Raw genomic sequence first — 27,880 nt, 5'->3', positions numbered from 1 at the left:
TGTGGGGAGCCCACTCCCTCCTCCCTAACCCATCACATCGGACACTCACTCCAACTGTGGGGAGCCCACTCCCTCCTCCCTAACCCATCATATTGGACCCTCACTCTCAACTGTGAAGAGCCCACTCCCTCCTCCCCAACCTATCACATCGGACCCTCACTCCAACTGTGGGGAGACCACTCCCTCCTCCCTAACCCATCACATCGGACACTCACTCCAACTGTGGGGAGCCCACTCCCTCCTCCCTAACCCATCATATTGGACCCTCACTCTCAACTGTGAAGAGCCCACTCCCTCCTCCCCAACCTATCACATTGGACCTTCACTCCAACTGTGGGGAGACCACTCCCTCCTCCCTAACCCATCACATCGGACCCTCACTCCAACTGTGGGGAGACCACTCCCTCCTCCCTAACCCATCACATCGGACCCTCACTCTCAACTGTGGGAAGACCAGTCCCTCCTCCCTAACCCATCACATTGGACCCTCACTCTCAACTGTGGGGAGACCACTCCCTCCTCCCTAACCCATCACATTGGACCCTCACTCCTGACTATGAGGAGGCCTCTCCTTCTCTATTGGGATTCTCTGTTGGCCATGCCTCCTTCTGTTGATCTTGACTGCAGGATAATGGGAGGCCCTCAGCTTGCTGCAGCCACTCTCTCAGTAATCTTCTCCATGTTCAGCAGAGTTTCTAATCGCTCAATCTGTTTTCCAAAGCAGTGAATGTGATCACTTTCTCCTCCATCTCCTCCCTAGGGAGCTCGTCCAAAGTGTGGACCCCCTTTCTCTCCCAGATCTCCAATTCCTGGCCACTTGACCTGGTTTATCACAGTTCGAGTAGTTCGGACTGTGGCTCGCTTGTGGACTGGCTCAGTCCCAGTCTCTGTCCCTAGTGGGACAAGGCTCGTCCACAGCTGAGACCTGCCTTTTCTGAGTCTCCGCTGCTCAAACTCACTCACCTGCTGGATGATCCCAACCTGGTGTCACCTCTTATATAGCTTGTTCCCAGTCCAATCCTGTGTAGACCGACACTCCCACCTTCTCCTTTAGAATGAGAGATAATCAAACAAGGAATAAGGATTTAAATCTGGGGTCTTTCATGGCTGGTGCTCACTTCCCTTCTCCTCCTGTCACCCCTACTCCCAAGATATAAATGTTAAAGATGCTCTAGAATGTTTCAGGGCTCCTTGTCTTACTCCACCCGCCTGTGCTAATAGTTAAGCAGGGTCCATCCCTAAGATAGTCAGTATTGCCCTTGTCAGCAGGAACATCTCAATCAGTTGCATCTTCCAGCCCCTCCTGGACCATTCGCCGTTCCACCACACTTCTACATGTCTACTTTAAACCTGAGCAAACACGAGTTCCTGTTGACACTATTTGTGGTTTCCTGTATCTGGGGTTGACTTGGTCTGTGGTGCAGCCTTTAATGTTGCCTGTGTATCCTTTAGGTTACTTTTACAGCTACCTTCTCCCTTAACCCATTGTTTATCTTACAGTTTCCAATATCCCCTCCACACTGATTTGCCATCCTGCTTATTGACATTGGAGCGTCACTGGTCTTCCTTGGAGGTAGACTCACTCTGCAAACCTTTCCCTTTTTCAATTCACAGCTCCTGGTTTCTAAATCTTTTTCGCCCAGAGACTACTGTAGTTTTATTCTGATTGGACACAAATATGCCAACGAACCAATCAGTATGCAGCAGTCTGAATAACCAACAACATCTTCTGATTTAATGCAATCAGCACTGGGCACAGCTCACAGACCCAGAACACGGGGCAGAGGAATCACACAGTCTGAACTGGACACAGCTCACAGACCCAGAACACGGGGCAGAGGAATCACACAGTCTGAACTGGACACAGCTCACAGACCCAGAACACGGGGCAGAGGAATCACACAGTCTGAACTGGACACAGCTCACAGAGCCCGAGACAGTATTTGGGAAAAGGATGCCCCACAAACTGTTCATCCCAGACTGTTGAGGGAAGCAACAATGATTGGAGTGATAGAACTGGTCCTCCTGTGTGGAGGAGTCTCTGCAGGTGAGTAATGGGGACTGAGAGGGTCTCAGTGCCAGGCTGGGTACTGGGGCATTAACCCTTGGTCAGTGGGTAATGGGCTCTGAGAGGACTCAGTGCCAGGCTGGGTACTGGGGCATTAACCCTTAGTCAGTGGGTAATGGGCTCTGAGAGGGTTTCAGTGCTAGACTGGGCACTGGGACTGGAGAATGGAGAGAGACTTTAGGGGGAGTGAGGGACATGGGACTGCAGAATGGAGATAGAGAGAGAGAACGATAGCAACAGCATTTGTATTTGATCATAATTGATTTGTACCTCAACTTCATTTACCATTTCCACCTCTGTAATATCACCCTCTCTCAGCTCTTCTGCTGCTGAAACCTCATCCATGTCTTTGTTACTTTCAGACGTCACTATTCTAACACACTCCTGACTTGCCTCTCACATTCTACCCTCTGTAACCTTGCGGTCATCCAAAACCTTGCTGCCCATTTCCTAACTTGCACCAAATCCCATTCACCCATCACCCCTGTGCTCACTGACCTACACTCGCACCCAGTTAAACAAATATCAATTTGAAAATTCTCATCCATATTTTCAAATCCCTCCATGGCCTCGTCCCTTCCAACCTCTGTAACACCCTCCGGTTCCACAACCCTCTGAGATATCTGTACTGCTCTAATTCTGGCCTCTGGAACATCCCTGATTTTAAACGTTCCACCATTGGTACCCTTACCTTTGATTGACAAGGCCTCAGGCTCTGGAATTCCCTCCCTACACCTCTCCACCTCTCTAACTCACTTTCCTCCTTTAAGACACACCTGAAAACCTACCTCTTTAACCAAGCTTTTGATCCGCTGTTCTAATATCTCCTTATGTGGCCCTCTGTCATATTTTGTTTTGTAATGCCCCTGTGAAGCACTTTGGGATATTGTGTAATGTCACAGGCACTATATAAATACAAGTTCTTGTTGTTTCCCAGCTTTGTTCCATTATCCCTTGATACCCTTAGTGAACAAATATCTCTCATTTTGAAAACTCCAATTGATCCCCAGCATCCAGAGCCTTTTGATCGAGCAATTTCCAAATTTCCACTGGCCTTTGTGTGAAGAAGTCTTTCTTGACATCACCCCTGAACGGCGTAGCTCCAATGTGAAGACTATATCCCCATATTCGTCATTCCCCCAATCAGGAAGTAGTTTTGCTGTATCTATTCTATCAAATTCTTGTAACATTTTAATCACTTCAATAATTCACCCTTTAATCTTCTAAACTCGAGAGAATATGAGCCAAATCTAAGCAATTTGTCCTGAACCCAATCAATCTGCCCTGTACCCACTCCAAGCCCAATAGATCGTTCCAGAGGTGCAGTGTTCAGAACTAAACACAGCTCTCCAGATGTGCTCTAACCAAAGCTCTGTTCAGCTGGAGCATAAATCCACCCCTTTGGATAACAGGGGCTCTGTATTGTGTTGTGTTGTGTTGGGGTTTATTTACAGGCCCTCTGTGATGTGTACTGGTTTATTTACAGAGGCTCTGAGTTATGTTGGGTTTTATTTACAGGATGCTCTGTTGTGTTGAGGTTTAGTTACAGGGACCATGTGTTGTGTTGGTGTTTATTTACAGGGGCTCTGTGTTGTGTACTGGTTTATTTACAGAGGCTCTGAGTTATGTTGGGTTTTATTTACAGGATGCTCTGTTGTGTTGAGGTTTAGTTACAGGGACCATGTGTTGTGTTGGTGTTTATTTACAGGGGCTCTGTGTTGTGTTGGGGTTTATTTATAGGGGCTCTGTGTTGTGTTGGTGTTCATTTCCAGGGGCTCTGTGTTGTGTTGGTGTTTATTTATAGGGGCTCTGTGTTGTGTTGGTGTTTATTTCCAGGGGCTCTGTGTTGTGTTGGTGTTTATTTATAGGGGCTCTGTGTTGTGCTGGGGTTTATTTATAGGGGCTCTGTGTTGTGTTGGGGTTTATTTCCAGGGGCTCTGTGTTGTGTTGGTGTTTATTTCCTGGGGCTCTTTGTTATGTTGGTGTTTATTTACAGGGGCTCTGTGTTGTGTTGGGATTTATTTACAGAGGCTCTGTGTTGTGTTGGGGTTTATTTACAGGGGCTCTGTGTTGTGCTGGGGTTTATTTACAGGGGCTCTGTGTTGTGTTGGTGTTTATTTACAGGGGCTCTGTGTTGTGTTGTGTTTATTTACAGGGGCTCTGTGTTGTGTTGTGTTTATTTACAGGGGTTCTGTGTTTTGTTGTGTTTATTTACAGGGGCTCTGTGTTGTGCTGGGGTTTATTTATAGGGGCTCTGTTTTGTGTTGGGGTTTATTTCCAGGGGCTCTGTTTTGTGTTGGTGTTTATTTCCAGGGGCTCTGTTTTGTGTTGGTGTTTATTTACAGGGGCTCTGTGTTGTGTTGTGTTTATTTACAGGGGCTCTGTGTTGTGCTGGGGTTTATTTATAGGGGCTCTGCGTTGTGTTGGGGTTTATTTATAGGGGCTCTGTGTTTTATTGGGGTTTATTTACAGGGGCTCTGTGTTGTGCTGGGGTTTATTTACAGGGGCTCTGTGTTGTGTTGGTGTTTATTTATAGGGGCTCTATGTTGTGCTGGAGTTTATTTACAGGGGCTCTGTGTTGTGTTGGTGTTTATTTACAGGGGCTCTGTGTTGTGTTGTCTTTATTTACAGGAGCTCTGTGTTGTGTTGGTGTTTATTTACAGGGGCTCTGTGTTGTATTGGTGTTAATTTCCAGGGGCTCTGTGTTATGTTGGGGTTTATTTATAGGGGCTCTGTGTTGTGCTGGGGTTTATTTATAGGGGCTCTGTGTTGTGTTGGTGTTTATTTATAGGGGCTCTGTGTTGTGCTGGTGTTTATTTATAGGGGCTCTGTGTTGTGTTGGGGTTTATTTCCAGGGGCTCTTTGTTATGTTGGTGTTTATTTACAGGGGCTCTGTGTTGTGTTGGGATTTATTTATAGAGGCTCTGTGTTGTGTTGGGGTTTATTTACAGGGGCTCTGTGTTGTGCTGGGGTTTATTTACAGGGGCTCTGTGTTGTGTTGGTGTTTATTTACAGGGGCTCTGTGTTGTGTTGTGTTTATTTACAGGGGCTCTGTGTTGTGTTGTGTTTATTTACAGGGGCTCTGTGTTGTGTTGTGTTTATTTACAGGGGTTCTGTGTTGTGTTGTGTTTATTTACAGGGGCTCTGTGCTGTGCTGGGGTTTATTTATAGGGGCTCTGTGTTGTGTTGGGGTTTATTTCCAGGGGCTCTGTTTTGTGTTGGTGTTTATTTCCAGGGGCTCTGTTTTGTGTTGGTGTTTATTTACAGGGGCTCTGTGTTGTGTTGTGTTTATTTACAGGGGCTCTGTGTTGTGCTGGGGTTTATTTATAGGGGCTCTGTGTTGTGTTGGGGTTTATTTATAGGGGCTCTGTGTTTTATTGGGGTTTATTTACAGGGGCTCTGTGTTGTGCTAGGGTTTATTTACAGGGGCTCTGTGTTGTGTTGGTGTTTATTTATAGGGGCTCTGTGTTGTGCTGGGGTTTATTTACAGGGGCTCTGTGTTGTGTTGGTGTTTATTTACAGGGGCTCTGTGTTGTGTTGGTGTTTATTTACAGGGGCTCTGTGTTGTATTGGTGTTAATTTCCAGGGGCTCTGTGTTATGTTGGGGTTTATTTACAGTGGCTCTGTGTTGTGCTGGGGTTTATTTATAGGGGCTCTGTGCTTTATTGGGGTTTATTTACAGGGGCTCTGTGTTGTGTTGTGTTTATTTACAGGGGCTCTGTGTTGTGTTGTGTTTATTTGCAGGGGCTCTGTGTTGTGTTGGTGTTTATTTACAGGGGCTCTGTGTTGTGTTGTGTTTATTTACAGGAGCTCTGTGTTGTGTTGGTGTTTATTTACAGGGGCTCTGTGTTGTATTGGTGTTAATTTCCAGGGGCTCTGTGTTATGTTGGGGTTTATTTATAGGGGCTCTGTGTTGTGCTGGGGTTTATTTATAGGGGCTCTGTGTTGTGTTGGTGTTTATTTATAGGGGCTCTGTGTTGTGCTGGTGTTTATTTATAGGGGCTCTGTGTTGTGTTGGGGTTTATTTCCAGGGGCTCTTTGTTATGTTGGTGTTTATTTACAGGGGCTCTGTGTTGTGTTGGTGTTTATTTACAGGGGCTCTGTGTTGTATTGGTGTTAATTTCCAGGGGCTCTGTGTTATGTTGGGGTTTATTTACAGGGGCTCTGTGTTGTGCTGGGGTTTATTTATAGGGGCTCTGTGTTGTGTTGGGGTTTATTTCCAGGGGCTCTGTTTTGTGTTGGTGTTTATTTATAGGGGCTCTGTGCTTTATTGGGGTTTATTTACAGGGGCTCTGTGTTGTGTTGTGTTTATTTACAGGGGCTCTGTGTTGTGTTGTGTTTATTTTCAGGGGCTCTGTGTTGTATTGGTGTTAATTTCCAGGGGCTCTGTGTTATGTTGGGGTTTATTTATAGGGGCTCTGTGTTGTGCTGGGATTTATTTATAGGGGCTCTGTGTTGTGTTGGGGTTTATTTCCAGGGGCTCTGTTTTGTGTTGGTGTTTATTTATAGGGGCTCTGTGTTTTATTGGGGTTTATTTACAGGGGCTCTGTGTTGTGTTGGTGTTTATTTACAGGGGCTCTGTGTTGTATTGGTGTTAATTTCCAGGGGCTCTGTGTTATGTTGGGGTTTATTTATAGGGGCTCTGTGTTGTGCTGGGGTTTATTTATAGGGGCTCTGTGTTGTGTTGGGGTTTATTTCCAGGGGCTCTGTTTTGTGTTGGTGTTTATTTATAGGGGCTCTGTGTTTTATTGGGATTTATTTACAGGGGCTCTGTGTTGTGTTGGTGTTTATTTATAGGGGCTCTGTGTTGTGTTGGGGTTTATTTCCAGGGGCTCTGTTTTGTGTTGGTGTTTATTTATAGGGGCTCTGTGTTTTATTGGGATTTATTTACAGGGGCTCTGTGTTGTGTTGGTGTTTATTTCCAGGGGCTCTGTGTTGTATTGATGTTAATTTCCAGGGGCTCTGTGTTATGTTGGGGTTTATTTATAGGGGCTCTGTGTTTTATTGGGGTTTATTTACAGGGGCTCTGTGTTGTGTTGGTGTTTATTTATAGGGGCTCTGTGTTGTGTTGGTGTTTATTTCCAGGGGCTCTGTGTTGTGTTGGGGTTTATTTACAGGGGCTCTATGTTGTGTTGTGTTGGTTTTTATTCATATGGGCTCTATCTTGTGTTGCTTGGATGCATCTTTGGGTTCATATACTGTCACTGTGGGTTTTGTGTTTGGGCTTCTTGCCCTGATGTCTCTCTCTATATATGTATGGCGTTGCTGTTTTAGGCTTTATGCTCTGATATCTGTGGGAGATGGGGTGTCTGTGTGTGCGCGCAGTTCAGGATTTGGGGTTCATCTCCTGATGTCCCTCTGTCCCTCACTGTGGCCTTGATGTTTTGGGGTTCATGCCCTGATGTCTCTCTCTCTCTCTCTCTCTCTGTGGGGTTGGTGTTTTGAGGTTCATGCCCTGATGTCTCTCTCTCTCTCTCTGTGGGGTTGGTGTTTTGGGGTTCATGCCCTGATGTCTCTCTCTCTCTCTCTGTGGGGTTGGTGTTTTGGGGTTCATGCCCTGATGTCTCTCTCTCTCTGTGGGGTTGATGTTTGGGGGTTCATGCCCTGATGTCTCTCTCTCTCTCTCTCTGTGGGGTTGATGTTTTGGGGTTCGTGCCCTGATGTCTCTCTCTCTCTCTCTCTCTGTGGGGTTGGTGTTTTGGGGTTCATGCCCTGATGTCTCTCTCTCTCTCTCTGTGGGGTTGATGTTTTGGGGTTCGTGCCCTGATTACTCTCTCTCTCTCTCTGTGGGGTTGGTGTTTTGGGGTTCATGCCCTGATGTCTCTCTCTCTCTCTGTGGGGTTGGTGTTTTGGGGTTCATGCCCTGATGTCTCTCTCTCTGTGGGGCTGTTGATTTGGGGTTCATGCCCTGATGTCTCTCTCTCTCTCTGTGGGGTTGGTGTTTTGGGGTTCATGCCCTGATGTCTCTCTCTCTCTCTGTGGGGTTGGTGTTTTGGGGTTCATGCCCTGATGTCTCTCTCTCTCTGTGGGGTTGATGTTTTGGGGTTCATGCCCTGATGTCTCTCTCTGTGCGGTTGGTGTTTTAGCGTTGATGCCCTGATGTCTCTCTCTCTCTGTGGTGTTGATGTTTTGGGGTTCATGCCCTGATGTCTCTCTCTCTCTCTCTGTGGGGTTGGTGTTTTGGGGTTCATGCCCTGATGTCTCTCTCTCTCTCTCTGTGGTGTTGATGTTTTGGGGTTCATGCCCTGATGTCTCTCTCTCTCTCTCTGTGGGGTTGGTGTTTTGGGGTTCATGCCCTGATGTCTCTCTCTCTCTCTCTGTGGTGTTGATGTTTTGGGGTTCATGCCCTGATGTCTCTCTCTCTCTCTCTGTGGTGTTGATGTTTTGGGGTTCATGCCCTGATGTCTCTCTCTCTCTGTGGGGTTGGTGTTTTGGGGTTCATGCCCTGATGTCTCTCTTTCTCTCTCTGGGGTTGGTGTTTTGGGGTTCATGCCCTGATGTCTCTCTCTCTCTCTCTGTGGGGTTGATGTTTTGGGGTTCATGCCCTGATGTCTCTCTCTCTCTCTCTGTGGGGTTGGTGTTTTGGGGTTCATGCCCTGATGTCTCTCTCTCTCTCTGTGGGGTTGGTGTTTTGGGGTTCATGCCCTGATCTCTCTCTCTCTGTGGGGCTGTTGATTTGGGGTTCATGCCCTGATGTCTCTCTCTCTCTCTGTGGGGTTGGTGTTTTGGGGTTCATGCCCTGATGTCTCTCTCTCTCTCTCTGTGGTGTTGATGTTTTGGGGTTCATGCCCTGATGTCTCTCTCTCTCTCTCTGTGGGGTTGGTGTTTTGGGGTTCATGCCCTGATGTCTCTCTCTCTCTCTCTGTGGGGTTGATGTTTTGGGGTTCATGCCCTGATGTCTCTCTCTCTCTCTCTGTGGTGTTGATGTTTTGGGGTTCATGCCCTGATGTCTCTCTCTCTCTGTGGGGTTGGTGTTTTGGGGTTCATGCCCTGATGTCTCTCTTTCTCTCTCTGGGGTTGGTGTTTTGGGGTTCATGCCCTGATGTCTCTCTCTCTCTCTCTCTCTGTGGGGTTGATGTTTTGGGGTTCATGCCCTGATGTCTCTCTCTCTCTCTCTGTGGGGTTGGTGTTTTGGGGTTCATGCCCTGATGTCTCTCTCTCTCTCTGTGGGGTTGGTGTTTTGGGGTTCATGCCCTGATCTCTCTCTCTCTGTGGGGCTGTTGATTTGGGGTTCATGCCCTGATGTCTCTCTCTCTCTCTGTGGGGTTGGTGTTTTGGGGTTCATGCCCTGATGTCTCTCTCTCTCTCTGTGGGGTTGATGTTTTGGGGTTCATGCCCTGATGTCTCTCTTTCTCTCTCTGGGGTTGATGTTTTGGGGTTCGTGCCCTGATGTCTCTCTTTCTCTCTCTGGGGTTGGTGTTTTGGGGTTCATGCCCTGATGTCTCTCTCTCTCTCTGTGGGGTTGATGTTTTGGGGTTCATGCCCTGATGTCCATCTCTCTCTCTCTGGGGTTGATGTTTTGGGGTTCATGCCCTGATGTCTCTCTCTCTGTGGGGTTGTTGTTTTGGGGTTCATGCCCTGATGTCTCTCTCTCTCTCTGTGGGGTTGGTGTTTTGGGGTTCATGCCCTGATGTCTCTCTCTCTCTCTGTGGGGTTGGTGTTTTGGGGTTCATGCCCTGATGTCTCTCTCTCTCTCTGTGGGGTTGGTGTTTTGGGGTTCATGCCCTGATGTCTCTCTCTCTCTCTCTGTGGGGTTGATGTTTTGGGGTTCATGCCCTGATGTCTCTCTCTCTGTGGGGCTGTTGATTTGGGGTTCATGCCCTGATGTCTCTCTCTGTGGTGTTGATGTTTTGGGGTTGATGCCCTGATGTCTCTCTCTCTCTCTCTGTGGTGTTGATGTTTTGGGGTTCGTGCCCTGATGTCTCTCTCTCTCTCTCTGTGAGGTTGATGTTTTGGGGTTCGTGCCCTGATGTCTCTCTCTCTCTGTGGGGTTGATGTTTTGGGGTTCATGCCCTGATGTCTCTCTCTCTCTCTGTGGGGTTGGTGTTTTGGGGTTCATGCCCTGATGTCTCTCTTTCTCTCTCTGGGGTTGGTGTTTTGGGGTTCATGCCCTGATGTCTCTCTCTCTCTCTCTGTGGGGTTGATGTTTTGGGGTTCATGCCCTGATGTCTCTCTCTCTCTCTCTGGGGTTGGTGTTTTGGGGTTCATGCCCTGATGTCTCTCTCTCTCTCTCTGTGGGGTTGATGTTTTGGGGTTCATGCCCTGATGTCTCTCTTTCTCTCTCTGGGGTTGGTGTTTTGGGGTTCATGCCCTGATGTCTCTCTCTCTCTCTCTGTGGGGTTGATGTTTTGGGGTTCATGCCCTGATGTCTCTCTCTCTCTCTCTGGGGTTGGTGTTTTGGGGTTCATGCCCTGATGTCTCTCTCTCTCTCTCTGTGGGGTTGATGTTTTGGGGTTCATGCCCTGATGTCTCTCTCTCTCTGTGGGGTTGATGTTTTGGGGTTCATGCCCTGATGTCTCTCTCTCTCTCTGTGGGGTTGGTGTTTTGGGGTTCATGCCCTGATGTCTCTCTCTCTGTGGGGTTGATGTTTTGGGGTTCATGCCCTGATGTCTCTGTCTCTGTGGGGTTGATGTTTTGGGGTTCATGCCCTGATGTCTCTCTCTCTGTGGGGTTGATGTTTTGGGGTTCATGCCCTGATGTCTCTCTCTCTCTGTGGGGTTGATGTTTTGGGGTTCATGCCCTAATGTCCATCTCTCTCTGTGGGGTTGGTGTTTTGGGGTTCATGCCCTGATGTCTCTCTCTCTGTGGGGTTGATGTTTTGGGGTTCATGCCCTGATGTCTCTCTTTCTCTGTGGGGTTGGTATTTTGGGGTTCATGCCTTGATGTCTTTCTCTCTCTCTCTTTGTGGGGTTGGTGATTTGGGGTTCATGCCCTGATGTGTCTCTGTGTGCGGTTGGTGTTTTAGCGTTCATGCCCTGATGTCTCTCTTTCTCTGTGGGGTTGGTATTTTGGGGTTCATGCCTTGATGTCTTTCTCTCTCTCTCTCTGTGGGGTTGATGTTTTGGGGTTCATGCCCTGATGTCTTTCTCTCTCTGTGGTGTTGATGTTTTGGGGTTCATGCCCTGATGTCTCTCTCACTCTGTGGGGTTGGTGTTTTGGGGTTCATGCCCTGATGTCTCTCTTTCTCTCTCTGGGGTTGGTGTTTTGGGGTTCATGCCCTGATGTCTCTCTCTCTCTCTCTCTCTGTGGGGTTGATGTTTTGGGGTTCATGCCCTGATGTCTCTCTCTCTCTCTCTGTGGGGTTGGTGTTTTGGGGTTCATGCCCTGATGTCTCTCTCTCTCTCTGTGGGGTTGGTGTTTTGGGGTTCATGCCCTGATCTCTCTCTCTCTGTGGGGCTGTTGATTTGGGGTTCATGCCCTGATGTCTCTCTCTCTCTCTGTGGGGTTGGTGTTTTGGGGTTCATGCCCTGATGTCTCTCTCTCTCTCTGTGGGGTTGATGTTTTGGGGTTCATGCCCTGATGTCTCTCTTTCTCTCTCTGGGGTTGATGTTTTGGGGTTCGTGCCCTGATGTCTCTCTTTCTCTCTCTGGGGTTGGTGTTTTGGGGTTCATGCCCTGATGTCTCTCTCTCTCTCTGTGGGGTTGATGTTTTGGGGTTCATGCCCTGATGTCCATCTCTCTCTCTCTGGGGTTGATGTTTTGGGGTTCATGCCCTGATGTCTCTCTCTCTGTGGGGTTGTTGTTTTGGGGTTCATGCCCTGATGTCTCTCTCTCTCTCTGTGGGGTTGGTGTTTTGGGGTTCATGCCCTGATGTCTCTCTCTCTCTCTGTGGGGTTGGTGTTTTGGGGTTCATGCCCTGATGTCTCTCTCTCTCTCTGTGGGGTTGGTGTTTTGGGGTTCATGCCCTGATGTCTCTCTCTCTCTCTCTGTGGGGTTGATGTTTTGGGGTTCATGCCCTGATGTCTCTCTCTCTGTGGGGCTGTTGATTTGGGGTTCATGCCCTGATGTCTCTCTCTGTGGTGTTGATGTTTTGGGGTTGATGCCCTGATGTCTCTCTCTCTCTCTCTGTGGTGTTGATGTTTTGGGGTTCGTGCCCTGATGTCTCTCTCTCTCTCTCTGTGAGGTTGATGTTTTGGGGTTCGTGCCCTGATGTCTCTCTCTCTCTGTGGGGTTGATGTTTTGGGGTTCATGCCCTGATGTCTCTCTCTCTCTCTGTGGGGTTGGTGTTTTGGGGTTCATGCCCTGATGTCTCTCTTTCTCTCTCTGGGGTTGGTGTTTTGGGGTTCATGCCCTGATGTCTCTCTCTCTCTCTCTGTGGGGTTGATGTTTTGGGGTTCATGCCCTGATGTCTCTCTCTCTCTCTCTGGGGTTGGTGTTTTGGGGTTCATGCCCTGATGTCTCTCTCTCTCTGTGGGGTTGATGTTTTGGGGTTCATGCCCTGATGTCTCTCTTTCTCTCTCTGGGGTTGGTGTTTTGGGGTTCATGCCCTGATGTCTCTCTCTCTCTCTCTGTGGGGTTGATGTTTTGGGGTTCATGCCCTGATGTCTCTCTCTCTCTCTCTGGGGTTGGTGTTTTGGGGTTCATGCCCTGATGTCTCTCTCTCTCTCTCTGTGGGGTTGATGTTTTGGGGTTCATGCCCTGATGTCTCTCTCTCTCTGTGGGGTTGATGTTTTGGGGTTCATGCCCTGATGTCTCTCTCTCTCTCTGTGGGGTTGGTGTTTTGGGGTTCATGCCCTGATGTCTCTCTCTCTGTGGGGTTGATGTTTTGGGGTTCATGCCCTGATGTCTCTCTCTCTGTGGGGTTGATGTTTTGGGGTTCATGCCCTGATGTCTCTCTCTCTGTGGGGTTGATGTTTTGGGGTTCATGCCCTGATGTCTCTCTCTCTCTGTGGGGTTGATGTTTTGGGGTTCATGCCCTAATGTCCATCTCTCTCTGTGGGGTTGGTGTTTTGGGGTTCATGCCCTGATGTCTCTCTCTCTGTGGGGTTGATGTTTTGGGGTTCATGCCCTGATGTCTCTCTTTCTCTGTGGGGTTGGTATTTTGGGGTTCATGCCTTGATGTCTTTCTCTCTCTCTCTTTGTGGGGTTGGTGATTTGGGGTTCATGCCCTGATGTGTCTCTGTGTGCGGTTGGTGTTTTAGCGTTCATGCCCTGATGTCTCTCTTTCTCTGTGGGGTTGGTATTTTGGGGTTCATGCCTTGATGTCTTTCTCTCTCTCTCTCTGTGGGGTTGATGTTTTGGGGTTCATGCCCTGATGTCTTTCTCTCTCTGTGGGGTTGATGTTTTGGGGTTCATGCCCTGATGTCTCTCTCTCTGTGGGGTTGTTGATTTGGGGTTCATGCCCTGATGTCTCTCTCTCTCTGTGAGGTTGATGTTTTGGGGTTCATGCCCTGATGTCTCTCTCTCTCTGTGGGGTTGATGTTTTGGGGTTCATGCCCTGATGTCTCTCTCTCTGTGGGGTTGTTGATTTGGGGTTCATGCCCTGATGTCTCTCTCTCTCTGTGGGGTTGATGTTTTGGGGTTCATGCCCTGATGTCTCTCTCTGTGCGGTTGGTGTTTTAGCGTTGATGCCCTGATGTCTCTCTCTCTCTCTCTGTGGTGTTGATGTTTTGGGGTTCATGCCCTGATGTCTCTCTCTCTCTCTCTCTGTGGGGTTGGTGTTTTGGGGTTCATGCCCTGATGTCTCTCTCTCTCTCTGTGGGGTTGGTGTTTTGGGGTTCATGCCCTGATGTCTCTCTCTCTGTGGGGTTGATGTTTTGGGGTTCATGCCCTGATGTCTCTCTCTCTGTGGGGTTGATGTTTTGGGGTTCATGCCCTGATGTCTCTCTCTCTGTGGGGTTGATGTTTTGGGGTTCATGCCCTGATGTCTCTCTCTCTCTGTGGGGTTGATGTTTTGGGGTTCATGCCCTAATGTCCATCTCTCTCTGTGGGGTTGGTGTTTTGGGGTTCATGCCCTGATGTCTCTCTCTCTGTGGGGTTGATGTTTTGGGGTTCATGCCCTGATGTCTCTCTCTCTCTCTGTGGGGTTGGTGTTTTGGGGTTCATGCCCTGATGTCTCTCTCTCTCTCTGTGGGGTTGGTGTTTTGGGGTTCATGCCCTGATGTCTCTCTCTCTCTCTCTGTGGGGTTGATGTTTTGGGGTTCATGCCCTGATGTCTCTCTCTCTGTGGGGCTGTTGATTTGGGGTTCATGCCCTGATGTCTCTCTCTGTGGTGTTGATGTTTTGGGGTTGATGCCCTGATGTCTCTCTCTCTCTCTCTGTGGTGTTGATGTTTTGGGGTTCGTGCCCTGATGTCTCTCTCTCTCTCTCTGTGAGGTTGATGTTTTGGGGTTCGTGCCCTGATGTCTCTCTCTCTCTGTGGGGTTGATGTTTTGGGGTTCATGCCCTGATGTCTCTCTCTCTCTCTGTGGGGTTGGTGTTTTGGGGTTCATGCCCTGATGTCTCTCTTTCTCTCTCTGGGGTTGGTGTTTTGGGGTTCATGCCCTGATGTCTCTCTCTCTCTCTCTGTGGGGTTGATGTTTTGGGGTTCATGCCCTGATGTCTCTCTCTCTCTCTCTGGGGTTGGTGTTTTGGGGTTCATGCCCTGATGTCTCTCTCTCTCTGTGGGGTTGATGTTTTGGGGTTCATGCCCTGATGTCTCTCTTTCTCTCTCTGGGGTTGGTGTTTTGGGGTTCATGCCCTGATGTCTCTCTCTCTCTCTCTGTGGGGTTGATGTTTTGGGGTTCATGCCCTGATGTCTCTCTCTCTCTCTCTGGGGTTGGTGTTTTGGGGTTCATGCCCTGATGTCTCTCTCTCTCTCTCTGTGGGGTTGATGTTTTGGGGTTCATGCCCTGATGTCTCTCTCTCTCTGTGGGGTTGATGTTTTGGGGTTCATGCCCTGATGTCTCTCTCTCTCTCTGTGGGGTTGGTGTTTTGGGGTTCATGCCCTGATGTCTCTCTCTCTGTGGGGTTGATGTTTTGGGGTTCATGCCCTGATGTCTCTCTCTCTGTGGGGTTGATGTTTTGGGGTTCATGCCCTGATGTCTCTCTCTCTGTGGGGTTGATGTTTTGGGGTTCATGCCCTGATGTCTCTCTCTCTCTGTGGGGTTGATGTTTTGGGGTTCATGCCCTAATGTCCATCTCTCTCTGTGGGGTTGGTGTTTTGGGGTTCATGCCCTGATGTCTCTCTCTCTGTGGGGTTGATGTTTTGGGGTTCATGCCCTGATGTCTCTCTTTCTCTGTGGGGTTGGTATTTTGGGGTTCATGCCTTGATGTCTTTCTCTCTCTCTCTTTGTGGGGTTGGTGATTTGGGGTTCATGCCCTGATGTGTCTCTGTGTGCGGTTGGTGTTTTAGCGTTCATGCCCTGATGTCTCTCTTTCTCTGTGGGGTTGGTATTTTGGGGTTCATGCCTTGATGTCTTTCTCTCTCTCTCTCTGTGGGGTTGATGTTTTGGGGTTCATGCCCTGATGTCTTTCTCTCTCTGTGGGGTTGATGTTTTGGGGTTCATGCCCTGATGTCTCTCTCTCTGTGGGGTTGTTGATTTGGGGTTCATGCCCTGATGTCTCTCTCTCTCTGTGAGGTTGATGTTTTGGGGTTCATGCCCTGATGTCTCTCTCTCTCTGTGGGGTTGATGTTTTGGGGTTCATGCCCTGATGTCTCTCTCTCTGTGGGGTTGTTGATTTGGGGTTCATGCCCTGATGTCTCTCTCTCTCTGTGGGGTTGATGTTTTGGGGTTCATGCCCTGATGTCTCTCTCTGTGCGGTTGGTGTTTTAGCGTTGATGCCCTGATGTCTCTCTCTCTCTCTCTGTGGTGTTGATGTTTTGGGGTTCATGCCCTGATGTCTCTCTCTCTCTCTCTGTGGGGTTGGTGTTTTGGGGTTCATGCCCTGATGTCTCTCTCTCTCTCTGTGGGGTTGGTGTTTTGGGGTTCATGCCCTGATGTCTCTCTCTCTGTGGGGTTGATGTTTTGGGGTTCATGCCCTGATGTCTCTCTCTCTGTGGGGTTGATGTTTTGGGGTTCATGCCCTGATGTCTCTCTCTCTGTGGGGTTGATGTTTTGGGGTTCATGCCCTGATGTCTCTCTCTCTCTGTGGGGTTGATGTTTTGGGGTTAATGCCCTAATGTCCATCTCTCTCTGTGGGGTTGGTGTTTTGGGGTTCATGCCCTGATGTCTCTCTCTCTGTGGGGTTGATGTTTTGGGGTTCATGCCCTGATGTCTCTCTTTCTCTGTGGGGTTGGTATTTTGGGGTTCATGCCTTGATGTCTTTCTCTCTCTCTCTTTGTGGGGTTGGTGATTTGGGGTTCATGCCCTGATGTGTCTCTGTGTGCGGTTGGTGTTTTAGCGTTCATGCCCTGATGTCTCTCTTTCTCTGTGGGGTTGGTATTTTGGGGTTCATGCCTTGATGTCTTTCTCTCTCTCTCTCTGTGGGGTTGATGTTTTGGGGTTCATGCCCTGATGTCTTTCTCTCTCTGTGGGGTTGATGTTTTGGGGTTCATGCCCTGATGTCTCTCTCTCTGTGGGGTTGTTGATTTGGGGTTCATGCCCTGATGTCTCTCTCTCTCTGTGAGGTTGATGTTTTGGGGTTCATGCCCTGATGTCTCTCTCTCTCTGTGGGGTTGATGTTTTGGGGTTCATGCCCTGATGTCTCTCTCTCTGTGGGGTTGTTGATTTGGGGTTCATGCCCTGATTTCTTTCTTTCTCTGTGGGGTTGATGTTTTGGGGTTCATGCCCTGATGTCTCTCTCTCTGTGGGGTTGTTGATTTGGGGTTCATGCCCTGATTTCTTTCTTTCTCTGTGGGGTTGATGTTTTGGGGTTCATGCCCTGATGTCTCTCTCTGTGTGGGGTTGTTGATTTGGGGTTCATGCCCTGATTTCTTTCTCTCTCTGTGGGGTTGATGTTTTGGGGTTCATGCCCTGATGTCTCTCTCTGTGCGGTTGGTGTTTTAGCGTTGATGCCCTGATGTCTCTCTCTCTCTCTCTCTCTGTGGTGTTGATGTTTTGGGGTTCATGCCCTGATGTCTCTCTCTCTCTCTCTCTGTGGTGTTGATGTTTTGGGGTTCATGCCCTGATGTCTCTCTCTCTCTCTGTGGGGTTGATGATTTGGGGTTCATGCCCTGATGTCTCTCTCTGTGTGGGGTTGTTGATTTGGGGTTCATGCCCTGATTTCTTTCTCTCTCTGTGGGGTTGATGTTTTGGGGTTCATGCCCTGATGTCTCTCTCTCTCTCTCTGTGTGGGGTTGATGTTTTGGGGTTCATGCCCTGATGTCTCTCTCTCTCTCTCTGTGGGGTTGGTGTTTTGGGGTTGATGCCCTGATGTCTCTCTCTCTCTCTCTCTCTCTGTTGGGTTTGTGTTTTGGGGTTCATGCTCTGATGTCTCACTCTCTCTCTCTCTGTGGGGTTGATGATTTGGGGTTCATGCCCTGATGTCTCTCTCTCTGTGGGGTTGTTGATTTGGGGTTCATGCCCTGATTTCTTTCTCTCTCTGTGGGGTTGATGTTTTGGGGTTCATGCCCTGATGTCTCTCTCTCTCTCTCTGTGTGGGGTTGATGTTTTGGGGTTCATGCCCTGATGTCTCTCTCTCTCTCTCTGTGGGGTTGGTGTTTTGGGGTTGATGCCCTGATGTCTCTCTCTCTCTCTCTCTCTGTTGGGTTTGTGTTTTGGGGTTCATGCCCTGATGTCTCTCTCTCTCTCTCTGTGGTGTTGATGTTTTGGGGTTGATGCCCTGATGTCTCTCTCTCTCTCTCTCTCTCTCTCTGTGGGGTTGGTGATTTGGGGTTCATGCCCTGATGTCTCTCTCTCATTCTCTCTGTTGGGTTGGTGTTTTGGGGTTCATGCCTGATGTCTTTCTGTGTTTCAGGATCTCACTCTCTCCGGTATTTCTACACGGCAATGACCCCGATTCCTGGTCTGCCAGAGTTTGTGGCCGTCAGTTATGTGGACGATGCTACGATTGATTACTACGACAGCAATCTTCAGGAAGTAATCTCTCGGCAGCAGTGGATGGCGGAGAGTCAGGGCCCTGAGTACTGGGAACAGCAGACACAGATCCTGCGGAGTTCGGAGCACATTGGACAGACCAATATTCAGACCGCCTTAAACCGGACCAACCAGACGGGTGGTGAGACCTTGCCCTCCCACAATGCTCTCTATTCCCGCACCACTGTTTCTCTCTACATTTTCCTCATATCTATTTACCGTCTCATATTCCTAAATTCAAGCCTCACTGTGTCTCTCTATTCCCCACCATTGTGTCTATTTCCCCCTCCCATATTTGTCGATTCCACCACCCTGTCTCTCTATTCCTCTCTCCGTGTCTCTCTATTCCCCCATCTCTCTCTATTCCCCTCCAAGTCTCTCTTTTCCACCAAGGTGTCTCCCTATTGGACCCCCATCTCTCAATTGCCTCCTCCCCCACATCTCTCTCTACACCACTCTGTGCCTCTCTACTCCACCCCAGTGTCTCTCTATTCCCAACCCCCAACCCCTCCCCCCGCCCCCGCCCCCGCCCCCACCCCCCAAACCCCATCATGTCTCTCTATTCCCTCCAAGTCTCTCTGTTCCACTACGGTGTCTTTCTATTAGACCCCAGTCTCTCAACTGCCTCCCCCACAATGTTTCTCTATACACCCATCCGTCTCTCTCTCTCTCTATGCCCCCCGTGTCTCTGTATTTCACCCCTTTGCTGCTCTATTTTCACCCCAGTAACTCTCTATATCCCCTCCCATGTCTCTCTATTCCTCCATCTGTCTTTATTCTACCCCCATGTCTCTCTATTCCTCCCTCCCGTATCTCTCTATTCCCCCCACATATCTATTTGACACTCCATGCCTTCATAGTGAGAGGATTCGAGTACAGAAGCAGGGATGTCTTGTTGCAATTATACAGGGCCTTGGTGAGGCCACACCTGAAATATTGTGAGCAGTTTTGGTCTCCTTATCTGAGGAAGGATGTTCTTGCTATAGAGGGAGTGCAGCGAAGGTTTAACAGACTGATTCCTGGGATGGCGGGACTGAGGTATGAGGAAAGATTAAGTCGCTAAGGATTATATTCGCTGGAGTTCAGAAGAGTGAGGGAGAATCTCATAGAAACGTATAAAATTCTAACAGGACTTGAACCTTTCAGGACTGAGATGTGGAGAACTTTCTTCACCCAGAGAGTGGTGAGCCTGTGGAATTCACTACCACAGAAAGCAGTTGAGGCCAAAACATTGTATGTTTTCAAGAAGGAGTTAGATATAGCTCTTGGGTCTAAAGGGATCAAAGGGTATGGGGCGAAAGCGGGACCAGGTTACTGAGTTGGATTTAGATTTAGATTTAGAGATACAGCACTGAAACAGGCCCTTCGGCCCACCGAGTCTGTGCCGACCATTAACCACCCATTTATACTAATCCTATACATATTTCTACTACATCCCCCACCTGTCTCTATATTTCCCTACCACCTACCTATACTAGGGGCAATTTATAATGGCCAATTTACCTATCAACCTGCAAGTCTATTGGCTGTGGGAGGAAACCGGACCACCCAGAGAAAACCCACGCAGACACAGGGAGAACTTGCAAACTTCACACAGGCAGTACCCAGAATTGAACCCAGGTCGCTGGAGCTGTGAGGCTGCGGTGCTAACCACTGCGATCAGCTATGATCATAATGAATGGTGGAGCAGGCTCGAAGGGCCGAATGTCCTACTCCTGCTCCCATTTTCTATGTTTCTATGTATGTTTCTATTCCCCCAACTCCCCTGGTTTTTCTCAACTCCCGTGTCACTATCCCACCACGCACACCCCCCCCCCCACCGTCTCTCTCTGAACCCTCCCCATGTCTCTCTTTTCCCCTCCTGTGTCTCTCTTTTCCCCTCCTGTGTCTCTCTATCTATTCCCCTCCTGTGTCTCTCTATCTATTCCGCTCCTGTGTCTCACTATTCCCCTCCATATCTATTTCCCGTCCCATTTCTAACTGTTCCCCCACCCTCCCTAGTTTTTCCATTCTTCCCACACCCTGTTTCTCTCTCTCTCTCTCTCTTCACTCCTCATGTCTTTCTGTTCCCCTGGGGAGAATTTTACAGACCCCCTGACATCAGGGGTTGTGGTGTGGGGAGTCCGGAAAATGCCTGAGGGACAGGCTCACCACAGACCATGATGCCGGGAAGGCCCGGCCCGATATTGCCGGCGGTGACGAGGCCTCATGGCGGCACTCCCACCGCTTGGCGTCGGGAGCCCAATTTAAATACATAAATTAATTTAAATAAACAAAGAAATTCCCTTTACACTCCCGCCGTCTGTCCTGGTGTGATATTTGTGTCAGTGGCCGGCAATCCCACACCTTCGGATCCCCGTCCAGGGATTAAAGGCGGAACACTGGTGGAGAGGGCGGAGCAGGTGTGTTTCTCTGTGTGGAGAGGAGGGAGTTGGGTCACAGTTATCTCATTGGTGCAGGGGATGGGGGGGAAGGGGTGAAGTGTAAAGTTGATGCACATTGTGGGGGGAAGGTCAGGTGCGCAAGGTAACTGTTTTGTAGGGGGAGAGGGCTGGTAATTTAATCGATGGTTATTGGGGGGGGTTGGTGGGAGAGGGGCAAGATCAATTTATTTAATTTTTAAAAATCAATCACTCTTTAAATATTTAAATTGAAATCTAGGGTTGGAAGCCCTTTAAAAATGGCCTGAGCGCCTGCACAAAGGTAGCTGACGCTGTTGCCGGGGACGGACAGCCGCCCCCTCCATGTCATCGTGGTGGGCGGTCCGAATCGGCTATTTAAATGAGCCACCGCACTTAATATCGCGGGGGCTGTGCAATGTGCAGCCCGCCCTGCTTTCGCCCACCGCCGATTATGGTGACAGGACTATAAATTTCAGCCCCCTGTGTCTCTGTACTCCCCCAACTCATCTCTCTCTGTTCCCCTACCCCTGCTGTGTCTCAAAAGAACTTAAGAAATAGGAGCAGGAATAGACTATTGAGCCTTTTCCAACATTTAAAAGATCATGGCTGATCTTCTATCTCAATTCCACCTTCCTGCACCGTCCTCCCCTCCCTTCATTCCCTTTGCACCCAAAAATCTATCAACCTTTGTCTTGAATCTACTCAATGAGTGAGCATCCACAGTTCTTTAGGGTGGAGAATTCCAAAGATTCACAACCTTCTGCATGAAGACATTTTTTTTTCAACTCAATCTACAATGACCAACTCCTTATTCTGAGACTGTGACCCCGTATTCTAGATTCCCCGAACAGGGGAATCAACCTCTCAGTGTCTACTCTGTCAAGCCCCTTCAGAATCTTGTATATTCCAATTAGATCACTTCCCATTCTTCTAAATTCCAGGGAATATAGGTCTACCATACTCAATTTCTTCTTATAGGCCAATTAACTGGAATCAGTCTCGAGAACCTTTGTTATACTCCATCTCGGGCAAGTACGTTCTTTCCTTAAACTGCACACAATATTCCAGGTGTGACCTCAACAATACCCTGTGTAATTGTAGTTATCATATCGAAGGTAGAAAAAGTAACCTCACTATTTAAGAAAGGAGGGAGAGAGAAAATAGGTAACTACAGACATGTTAGCCCGACATTAGTAGGGGAAATGCTAGAATCTATTATAAAGGATGTGATAACTGGTCACTTAGAAAATAATGGTAGGATTGGGCAGAGTCACCATGGATTTATGAAAGGAAAATTATGTTTGACAAACCTGTTGAAATATTTTGAGGATGTAATTAGCAGGATAGATGAGGCGGAACCGGAGGATGTGGTGTATTTGGATTGTCAGAAGGCATTCGATAAGGTCCCACACAAGAGTAAGTAAGCAAAATTAGAGCACATGGGATTGGGGGTAATATACTGGCATAGACTGAGAATTGGTTAATGACCAGAAAACATGGAGTAGGAATAAATGGGCCAATTTCAGGTTGGCAGGCTGTGACTAGTGGGGTATGGCAGGAATCAGTGCTTGGATCCCAGCTATTCACAATCTATATCAATGATTTGGATATAGGGACCAAATGTAATATTTCCAATTATGCTGATGACACAAAACTAGGAGGCAATGTGAGTTGTGAGGAGCATACAAAGAGGCTTCAAGGGGATTTAGATAGGCTAAGTGAATGGACAAGAACATGACAGGTGGAATGGACAAGAACATGACAGGGCGGCACGGTGGCGCAGTGGTTAGCACCGCAGCCTCACAGCTCCAGGGACCCGGGTTCGATTCCGGGTACTGCCTGTGTGGAGTTTGCAAGTTCTCCCTGTGTCTGCGTGGGTTTTCTCCGGGTGCTCCGGTTTCCTCCCACAAGCCAAAAGACTTGCAGGTTAATAGGTAAATTGGCCATTATAAATTGGCACTAGTATAGGTAGGTAGTAGGGAAATATAGGGATAGGTGGGGATGTTTGTTGGGAATATGGGATTAGTGTAGGATTAGTATAAAAAATGGGTGGTTGATGTTCGGCACAGACTCGGTGGGCCAAAGGGCCTGTTTCAGTGCTGTATCTCTAATCTAATCTAATAATGTGGATCCAGAGTATTTCTTAAATGGTGAGAGAATGGGAAGTGTTGATGTCCAAAGGGACCTGGGTCTCCTTGTTCATCAGTCACTAAAAAGTAACATGCAGGTGTTTAAAAAAAAAACGCCACAGTATACAAGGCGATGGGCCAAGTGCTGGAAAATGGGATTAGAATAGTTAGGTGCTTGATGGCCAGTACGAACACGATGGGCCAAAGGGCCTATTTCGGTGCCGTATAACTCTATGACTCTAGGTACAGCAAGCAATTAGGAAGGCAAATGGTATGTTGGCCTATATTGCAAGAGGATTTGAGTACAGGAGTGAAGATGTCTTGCTGCAATTTTATAGAGCCTTGGTGAGACCGTACCTGGAGTGTCGAGTATAGTTTTGGTCTCCTTGCCTCCGGAAGGATATACTTGCCATAGAGGGAGTGCAACGAAGGTTCACCAAACTGATTCCTGGGATGGTGGGATTGTCCTATGAGGAGAGATTGAGGAGACTGGGCCTGTATCCTCCAGAGTTTGGAAGAATGATCTCATTGAAGCATACAAAATTCTTCGAAGTCTCGACAAGGTTGATGCAGGATGGAGGTTTCCCCTGGCTGGGGAGTCTCGAACCAGCGGCCACAGTCTCAGATTAAGGATTAGGCCATTTAGGACTGAGATGAGGATGAATTTCTTCACTCAGAGGGTAGTAAATCTTCGGAATTCTCTACCCCAGCGGTCTGTGGAGGCTCAGTCATTGAGTGTGTTCAAGAGAGAGATTGATAGTTCTCTAGATATTGAAGATATCAATGAATATGGGGATAGTGCAGGAGGATGCCCTTAGGGTAGAAAATCAGCCATGATCTAGTTAAATGGTGGAGTAGGCTCAAGGGGCTGAATGGCCTACTCTTGCTCCAATTTCCTATGTTCCTATATTCTCTAATCTGATTGATTTAATTTAATTAAATCAGTTCATACACCAAGAGGATGCTGAACGACTTGGCCTCTAAAGCTTTGATAAAGTGAATAGTTTGAGCAATGCTGAGAAAGAGAAAGTAAAGCTCAGCCACGTCATTAGCAACCTCCTCATCCCTGAAGCATTTCCATTGTATTTTGGGGCATTCTTGCTCACCTAAACTCTGAAATGATCTTGTTCGAGTTTTCCAGCATTTCCACAATCTGTCAATAGCCAGCAGTAGAAAAAGCCACCTGATCACAACGTGCTTCAACAGATTGCGCTCCTCCACGCCAACAAAGTCACAAAACTCCCTTAAATGCTCTGTTCTGATTGCAGAAGTGTGGAAGTGACCGTATACCTTGAGAATGATGGTTTTTTGTATCAACAGCGAGGTTTCAGATGATGTACCTTGTTGTATTATGCAAAATATGAGCCAAACAGTTGGCTGCAACTATGTCCGTTTGAGAGCCTTTTACTTCTTGGTAAATACTGTTGTGCTTTTCAGAATTAACACTTGTGTTGTCAGCCGAATACACGGAAAGTCTTCATGGGATGAGATCAAAGGCACTGAGTTTGGATCATTTTTCTGTTGCGATTGCTTCCCAGGTTTCCTGGCTATCAGTATAAAAATCCAACAGTAAATGCGGGATCCCCTTCTCAAAATTAAAATATCCCAAACCGAAGGGGAAACATTTTGTTTCACCCTTGTTTGACGCATCAATTGCCAAAGAAAATAAAAAGATCATCTGCTTTAATGCAATCCAAGTACTTCTGCATGAAGCTTCTCGCTCAGTGTTTTTGCCTTTGTTTCCCCACATGTCAGGTCTCTTGGTATGAAGGAGATTTCTTTGTCACCTTGTACTGCAGTCGATATTTCTATAAGACTGGTGATTCTTCACCGCGTGGCAGACATTTGTAGTTCAGCAGCAGTTACTTTATTGTTTTGAGGTGATGCAGATGATTTGAAAAAAAGACCTCAATGATGATGTACTTGCAAATTGGGTGCTCACTTTGTGTTTTTCCAACAAAATGTGTTGATCCACATCTCCCTTTCCTTGGTGGCTGACATTGGTATCACCTTGGTACAAAATGCAGAGTGTTTGATCCTCTCCCTTCCTGATTTTATTTTTTGCTATGAAATCACTTTCTTTTGACCATACTGCGTTGAACAATGTCTTTTGCTTGAGCATTTTGATGAAGAAGACAATGGCTCCACTTTCATCACAGTACAAGCAACAGATATAGCGTTCGGGCGTCTAAAAGACAGGCACATGGTTAGGTCCAATAGGATCTTTGTGGGTACTCACAGGACCAATAGAATTCTGATTTTAAATGACACTGATATTAGCCAATGAAGACGAGAGGCTGGACATTTCCAAAGTAATGGATGCAGACCAAATGGCCACCCTACCACATTGTATTTCATCTGACATGTTCTTGCCTACTCACTCAACCTGCCCTATCCCTCTGTGGAACTTTTTGTGTCTTGGGCCTAAATAGCTGAGACCCAAGTACTGATCCCTGTGGTACCCAACTCATTACAGCCTGCCATCCCGGAGATGACCCGTTTATTCCTACTCTCTGTTTTCTGTCCTTTAACTAATCCTCAAAGCCTTGAGTCCTAATTTAGTGGAAAAAAGCTCTTGGATGGCACCTCATTGAATGCTTTTTGAAAATTCAAATACACTACATCCATTGGTACTCCTTATTCATCTTATCAGTTACTTCTTCAAAAATCTCAAACATATTTTCCAAACACAATTTTTGTTTCATACGCTCCAACCGTAATGGTCTCTCCACTATATAGTAAACAGAAGCCGGGAATTGGGTGGAGTGATGCACTTTGTTGTGGGGCTGAAAGACAGGACCAGCTCTTTACCAACTCCCAATCATTCCCGGCTTTCCCTCTTACCCCCACCTCCCCTTCACTCTGCTCCTGGATCTGTTTGGCTGTGTGTGTTTCACTGACAGTTGTGGAAGGCAGTCAGAACTGTTGGCTCTCTGTTATTTGGCTCTGATTGGCTGTGTGTGTTTGATTGACAGGGATCCACACAGTACAGGTGATGTATGGCTGTGAGCTGCGGGATGACGGGAGCACCAGCGGGTTCCATCAGGAAGGCTGGGACGGGCGGGATTACATCAGCTTTGATAAGGATAACATGGTGTGGGTAACACCGGTAAGCTGGGGACTGATTACCAAGAACAAGTGGGACCAGGACAAGGCCAGGAACCAGCAGAGGAAGGGTTACCTGGAGGGGACCTGCATCGAATGGCTGAAGAAGTACCTGAAACTTGGAGAAAAGGAACTGAGACACGGTGAGTGAGTGGGTGGGGGTGGGGGGAGGGGGGAGAGTCAGTGAATGAGGTGGGACTGAGAGTCAGTGAGTGAGGGGGGTCTGAGAGTCAGTTAGTGGGGGGGGGGACTGAGAGTCAGCGAGTGAGGGGGGACTGAGAGTCAGCGAGTAAGGTGGGACTGAGACTCAGCGAGTGAGGGGGGGACTGAGACTCTGAGTGAGGGGGTCTGAGACTCTGAGTGAGGGGGGACTGAGAGTTGGTGAGTGAGGGGGACTGAGAGTCGGTGAGCGAGGGAGGAGGGACTGAGAGTCGGTGAGTGAGGGGGAAGGGACTGAGTGTTGGTGAGTAAAGGGGGGACTGAGAGTCGGTGAGTCAGAAGAGGTGACTGAGAGTCGGTGAGTCAGAAGAGGTGACTGAGAGTCGGTGGTCTAAACCCCAGTTTAAAGGGGTACGTACTGTTACCTGGAGTCAGGGTGTCTAAACCCCAGTTTAAAGGGGTATGTACCTTTCCCTGGGGTCAGGGGTCTAATCCCCAATTTAAAGGGATATTTACCATTCCCTGTCTCTCACACTGACCTGCCTCTGATCTGTTTTACTCTCAGTTGCTCCTCAAGTGTTTCTTTCCGCGGACAAGGCATCAGCTGCTAAACCGACACAACTCTGCTGCCTCGTCACAGGATTTTACCCTCGCGATATCGAAGTCACCCTCTTGAGAAATGGCGCACCGATTGCAGACACATGTTCCACTGGCATCCTACCCAACCACGATGGCACCTACCAGCTCAGGAGAAGGGTTCAGATCGCACCTGAGAATGGTGCCAACTATTCCTGTCAGTATGAGCAAAGCGAAAAAGAAGGAATGGAGATCCTAGACTGGGGTAAGAGGAACAGTGACTGTTTAGAATCACCTCTCCTCATTCTGCCTTCCAAAATCAATCACCTAACACTTCTCTGCATTAAACTGCATGTGTCACATGTCTGCCCATTTCACCAGTCTGTCTATGTCCTCCTGAAATCTGTTCTAATCCTCTTCATTGGTTACTGCATTTCTGAGTTTTGTGTCATTGCACACCTTGAATTTATGCCCTTATACCCAAGTCCAGATCATTAATATATATCAAAAAGAGATGTGATCCTCATACCAATCCTTCACTTTCTACTTCCTTCCAGTCTGAAAAATAATCATTCACCATTCCTCTCTGATTTCTGTCCCTGATCCAATTCCATATCCACTCTGACACTGTCCCTCTAATCCCATTGGCTTCAATTTTACTAGTAAGTCTATTTTGTGGCACTTTATCAAATGCCTTCTGAAAGCCCATATACACAACATACAGCACACTACCCTCATCAACACTGTCCGTCTATTCATCAGAGAACTTGATCAAGTTTGACAAGTTTGCCTTTGACAATTCTGTGCTCGCTTTCAATTTATTAACCCATGTTTTTCCACCTGACATTAAGTTTGTCCCAGATTGTTACAACATTAACAAGAGAGGATCGAGGTAAGTGAAAGCAATCAATGGAGACTGTGATAAGAATTGTAATGGGAGTTGGCTACAGGCATCCTGATAATACATTCTTCCACTGCATAGCTGTTAATTCAGAGATCAAAGAGACTTGTAGTAAATGAAGAGATGTTTTAATGGGAGACTTTAATTCCCATATAGATTGGGAAGAACAGAGTAGCTCAAGTCAGAAAGCTTGTGAATTTCTTGACTGCATTCAACATAGTTTTCTGGAACCAACAAACAGGCAGGCCACACTAGATCTAGTAGTGAGCCAGACATAGTTAATCTAACGGTAAGGGAACATTTACTTAACTGCGAGCCTGACATGTTTGAAAAGGAAAAACATAATACTGTTATGAAGATCCTCGAATTTGGTAAGGCTAACTTTTAATAGGATGAGACAGAGACTGATGACCGCAAACTGAACAAAACTGTTATTGGGTAAAACTACAGATGAACAGTGGGAGGTGTTCAGAAAAGAATTTAGCTTAATACAGAAACGAGAAGGGCCGAGAGGTCTACTCGAGAAGAAGTGAAAGGTAACCTAAAACTAAAGGATAAAGCAAAGCATAGTATAGATCGAGGGGA

The 27,880-nt window shown here is 47.8% G+C and overlaps 1 protein-coding gene across 8 annotated transcripts in view; it reads left to right on the top strand.

Annotated features, from left to right (window-relative positions):
• Positions 1 to 1,618: 1,618 nt before the first annotated feature.
• Positions 1,619 to 27,880, top strand: part of LOC137345646 (class I histocompatibility antigen, F10 alpha chain-like) — a 49,979-nt gene continuing 23,717 nt past the window's right edge. For 6 of the 8 annotated variants that reach the window (XR_010968586.1, XR_010968588.1, XR_010968587.1 and 3 more), the window contains exons 1-4: positions 1,620 to 2,047; positions 17,905 to 18,165; positions 25,530 to 25,802; positions 26,384 to 26,659. Coding sequence is in view for 4 of the 8 variants with exons in the window: in XM_068008888.1 (XP_067864989.1) it covers positions 1,738 to 2,047; positions 17,905 to 18,165; positions 25,530 to 25,802; positions 26,384 to 26,659 (1,120 nt within the window). In the remaining 4 variants the exon portion in view is untranslated. Of the gene's footprint in view, positions 2,048 to 17,904; positions 18,166 to 25,529; positions 25,803 to 26,383; positions 26,660 to 27,880 lie in introns of all 8 variants that reach the window. The other 2 variants (XR_010968589.1, XM_068008887.1) reach the window with 1 other exon arrangement.

The sequence above is a fragment of the Heterodontus francisci genome, chromosome 29 (assembly GCF_036365525.1).
Source record: "Heterodontus francisci isolate sHetFra1 chromosome 29, sHetFra1.hap1, whole genome shotgun sequence".
Lineage (NCBI taxonomy): Eukaryota > Metazoa > Chordata > Chondrichthyes > Heterodontiformes > Heterodontidae > Heterodontus > Heterodontus francisci.
This window is presented reverse-complemented; position numbering and strand designations above follow the sequence as displayed.